We start from the raw sequence: 5,111 nt of genomic DNA, 5'->3' as shown, positions 1-5,111 counted from the left end.
GGACATGCAATTCATTCGATAAGAAATATGACAAGAGATAACGTGAACTTAAGAAAGACGCATAGGAAATTAAAATATGTGGTATGGTGTCGGCTATCAGTTCTATCAGTTCACGAATGCTTAGTCGAAGTAAATGAGGCACTTGGCTTGACACATGACAATTATCTAGATGAGTTGATGCGCTATGCAAGCATTTCTCACCTCTATTGTGGGGTTCTCCAAAAGCATATAACACTTTGATCCACAGTCACTTGAAGTTTTCATGTTTGAAATAATAGATTAGTTTTTGATCAAGTATTTTACATAAAAATTAAGATTGTTTTCAAAGTGTGTGTGTGTGTGTGTGTGTGTGTGTGTGTGTGTGTGTGTGTGTGTGTTTAAAGTTGTTTCTTGAAATAAGAATGCTGTTTGACCAAAAGTGACTAAGTGCCAAACAATGTGTAAACTCTCAATGCCAATAGTTACTTTTCAATGTTATTAGTTTCGATGACGGCATGGATAAGATCTTCCCTAGGGAAATCCATTGCGATGATACCTAATCGTTGACGTGTTCCCCCAAGACCTTTCAGAAATCTATCAAGATGATCTTGGATGGGACCAGATATTGCATACGGACTGGGACAGTGTATGAAACCACAATTACCACCACAAATAGTAAGAAATGCGTCCTCGGCCTTACCACTGATGGCCTTCCTGAGGTTGGTCTGTATTTCATCCCATCGTTTCCCAATATCTAGATCGGATAAACTCCTCACGATTGATCTCTTACCCACCACATTTATTGAAGCGTACGGTTCCAAAGACTGGTCGTCAAAGTTGGGGATAAATATTACCTTTCCCCGAACTTGGCCAAGTTTGATTTTCCCTAAACCCATTGTCATATTTTCCTTTATATGGCCAGGATAGAACGAGAAATAGCTTTGGAGTGTATCAATCATTGGCTGAACCGTTTGGTGTGGAATCGCCTCCTCTCTGACGTGGAAAAGGACAGTCTCACTCTCATAATTTTCAAGAAACTTGACAACTTCCGTAACTACAGGCGTGAACATAGTATTCTGGAAATTCGTGCCTTCATGGATTGCAAAGCGGTGTCCGTAGTGTCTACAACCAATGTCAATAAATCTGACACCAGCTTTCAGCTGCGAGTAGAGAGGCCAATGCTGACACTTGTTGTTCATGCCGTAACAACTGACCGAACCATGGGTACCAGGAATAGATATGTCTGGCACCAGAGTGTCGTCTGGGATCGATTTCATCCAGTTTGGCAAGGTATTTTCAGGATGTTTAGCGATGGTGCTATCAAGTTTGTTCCCCATTTTGCAGATTTTGTGTCAGAAGGACCTACGCATACCATTCAAGGATTGATAACTATATACAAACACGTCTGCCCACGTTGACCCAAGGGTCATCAAGTATATGAACTATATAAGTTATAACTCGATCTCATAATTATTCGTTATATGTGACTTTAACAGTATGTTCTGGCCGCTAGGATAAAAAATTAGTCAAATCACAAAGGGATATAATCAATATTATTTTGAAGACTAGACCTTGACAGATTGGCTGAAAATTAATGAAAAAACGTAGCCTCTCTTTGTCCTGCCGCTATCATGGGAGTGTGTTATAAATTATTCGTTAAACAGAAGGGCATATGTCATGACTCTTGGCAGTAATAATCTCCCCTGCCAAGAGAATGGTATAACCCTTTGCTCATTTGTTTTGAGCTGCCTGGTATCGTTGACAACAAACTTGATAGAAATGCGTAGAAATTTCAGTTTAGGGTTAGGGTTTGATATTCTCTTTACTATATAGTACCTTTCATCATTTGTATTGTGTCGTTTTCGACATATTCATGTCATGGCTGAATGATTGACATCAATGCGTCATCTAATCTGACTCTGGTATCAACATGCACGCTGACAATCTAGATGATTAACTTACACACACAAAACACGTACACGCACGGTAAATATTTAACAGCTTTGAGACAACAAGTTTAGAACTGTTGTCTTTTCAGCATATCAACATGTTCACACCTACAATCATCCACTCTAATAATTGTACTGTAGATAGTTACATTTGCAAAGTAAAATCACACATTTGCCAGAATTCGGACACTAGTACAATGTAGTTTTAATTGACATTTTATTGATAAAATTAAATTGTATAACATAGATTAATATCACAATTATATACTTAATAAATTTATATATATATTTAGTTTTTCGAAAATATGTTTAAAACACTACTGCACTGAATATGACATGCATAGTATATCACTGAATATATCAGGACATTTCCCTAGCTTTCCCCATCCCACCCCATTGTTTTTAATATAGCTTTTCGAAATCATATTTCATATTACAATTACATGTTAAAAGCAAAAACTTGAATGCGTTGATGATTTTCCATTTCATATTGTTGTCAGTTGCAATTAAAAATAACAAAAACACAGTGTACACAAACTAAACTATTAAACACAACACAATTCCAGTATCCTGTGTTCAGTAACGACATCAGATAGCAGCTCGCTTGCTGGTCGTTTTGATGTGCCAAGTAGAAGAATATATATACATATTGCCATATATAAAAGACTGCTTCTTTTAAACACTGAGCCACACAATATTAGAAAAGAAAATACATCGACTGAAATGAAATTTGAAATGTTCCATTCTCATTGTTAACATGAATCAAGGGTTAAGTATACATTACAGTCCAAGTATCAACAGTATCACTATTGGGTTGATTAAATCCGTGACAAATTACGTCCATCAATCCAACTACTATAATGAAATGTCGTAAGCCATTAACTTTTATCCACTTTAGAATTGTGACAATCAAAGGAGTGGATGCGAGTTGTCACTGATTGGAATTTTAGTTTGTAGTTTGCTATCATTTGTTTTCTAATACTTCCTGTAGCACACTTTATGTTGTGGCGGTTGAAGGAGTGGATGCGAGTTGTCACTGATTGGAATTTTAGTTTGTAGTTGGATATCATTTGGTTTTCTATACTTCCTATCATAAGGGTAAAACAATCGGTCACTCATAGGCATTAAAAGTTGCTTGTAACCACAATGTACAGTCTTTTGAAACGCACAATAACGTACCCAAAGTTACAGTGTGAAGTGTGTTTAGACATGTTACACTCATGCTGGACCGTCACAATACCTCTAATATGGCAAATGAATTAATTGAATTCTACAAAATTAATATATGTAAGACCATTGTATATTCTTTACCTGTGACTTAGGAAAGATTGCTTCTTTTGAATATTTTACGAGTGGAAATGCAACAGAATAGGTAGGAAAAGATCGAGAAGGGATTTGTGTACGCTAAAGTTGAAAGTTTATTGCTCTTTCTTACTGCGTTTTTGTAGTTTCGAGGTTATTCTCAGAACGGTTTAATGGACCCCAGTATATCGACCGTATCTCATATATACTTTTTAACCGATGCTGTAGTAATGTCTGTTTAAGATTTAAAAGTTCAGAGGTTGGCTAATATGCATGTCGGCGAAGTTCCATGATTGTATATTGACAACACACAATATGTTCTTACATATACCAACCACCACGTTTATTTTGGCTAATTTGCAGGAGGTCAGAGTTCACTTGGCCGGGATTTCTTTCGTCAAATTTGCATTTTTGTTCAGAAACAAAGTTATGTTTGAATGTTCTAACTGCAGGGCTAGGTGTACATAGCATGCGAGCCCGAGGCGAGCGTGTGCGAATCAGATGCCTGTAGAGATTCATTATCACCAGTCCTTTACATGCACTCACACGACAAATTGTCCTGTATGTTCACGGGTGATTGCGTTCTGTTTAGAGTAACAGTGTGTCTCAGATCTCCCGTGTAGGAGCAAGATACTTTGTATGACCAATGTAACTCATCACTGCTCATTTCGGAAACAAATGACTTAATGTTATCCCTAATCTCTCCCCTCTCATCACGACAGACTGCGTCTACGCAAATTGATTCTAAAGTACATGATGAGCGTCCTGTCATCCACTTGCTGGCAGGAACCATAAATCTATCGACAATACGGTAAATCAAATCTTCCAGTCGACTGGTGTCCAGTAGACGGTTGAAGAAGTCTCTGTTGACAATTTTTAGAGTCAAGTTACGGAGGCCGGAGGATTTCTTTACTGCATTAGTGAGATGCGTTGAATAGTCGTCAGCCCCGTTTGGCGTAGTTCCGAAAACCACACCAAATATCACGGTGAGAGATTGTAGGTGTCTCGTTGTTGTGATAAGGGACATCAGATTTTTATTTGGTGCAGCGGTGACACATAGCGTTTCGAGTGTTTTATTATTAACGATTTTTTTCAGAAATGACATGCTATGAATTATTTGAAGGCGAGAAGATGCCATTGCTGACAAGTCCCAGAATCCGACTCTCAGGCCTTTTAAATTTGGGCTATTATTAACCGCTTTGCCCAGTTCGACAGTACAATCTTTTGCACCTTCATAGCTATAGAAAATTTGCAATTCTAAATCAGTTGCAGTGTTTATTTGCTGAATAAAATGAGTTGCACTATCCATCTTATAGTTTTTATCCTCTGAAACGTGAAGGAAAAGTGATAACTCATTGAAGACTAGAAACTTCTCTAAGGGTACAATATCCATGGAAGATCGAATTTGTAATAAAGCTAGACCAAACTTGTTAACGCATTTGTGTTTTCCTTTAGCATTCGCTACCAGAGTTGTCAACCTATCCACAAATATGTCTTTCTGACACTCATGATCTTTCTCAAAACTGAACATCTTACTCAGAGGCGGTATCTTGTAGCGCGGTAAACATCCGATGAAAATTTCATCTAAGGACTCTAACTGTGTGACGCAGTTACTTGCAATCTTTAACAATGTTATGGTGTCATCAATGTCTGGATTGATGCTACATATGGCAAGTGATTCAATGCTTTTATTTTTACCTAATAATTCAGAAATGTTGGTTAAAGGGTTTTCACCCCCAGCCTCTCTAGAACTACGACCTTTCACCAAGAGAACAAGGTGTGTTATTGTCGAGGGATATTGGTTTCCCTCTTCCGAACATGTTTTAATTAGTCCACTTTGATATTGTATCAACCTTAAAATTTCAGGGAGGAATTTCGTCG

General features: G+C 37.6%; 1 protein-coding gene across 1 annotated transcript; it reads right to left on the bottom strand.

Annotated features, from left to right (window-relative positions):
• Positions 1-461: 461 nt before the first annotated feature.
• Positions 462-1,316, bottom strand: LOC144439148 (1-phosphatidylinositol phosphodiesterase-like). Its single transcript, XM_078128418.1, has one exon. It carries the CDS (start codon positions 1,314-1,316, stop codon positions 462-464), a length of 855 nt encoding a protein of 284 aa, XP_077984544.1.
• Between the last annotated feature and the right edge of the window lie 3,795 nt (positions 1,317-5,111).

This window comes from Glandiceps talaboti, chromosome 8 (assembly GCF_964340395.1).
Source record: "Glandiceps talaboti chromosome 8, keGlaTala1.1, whole genome shotgun sequence".
Lineage (NCBI taxonomy): Eukaryota > Metazoa > Hemichordata > Enteropneusta > Spengelidae > Glandiceps > Glandiceps talaboti.
This window is presented reverse-complemented; position numbering and strand designations above follow the sequence as displayed.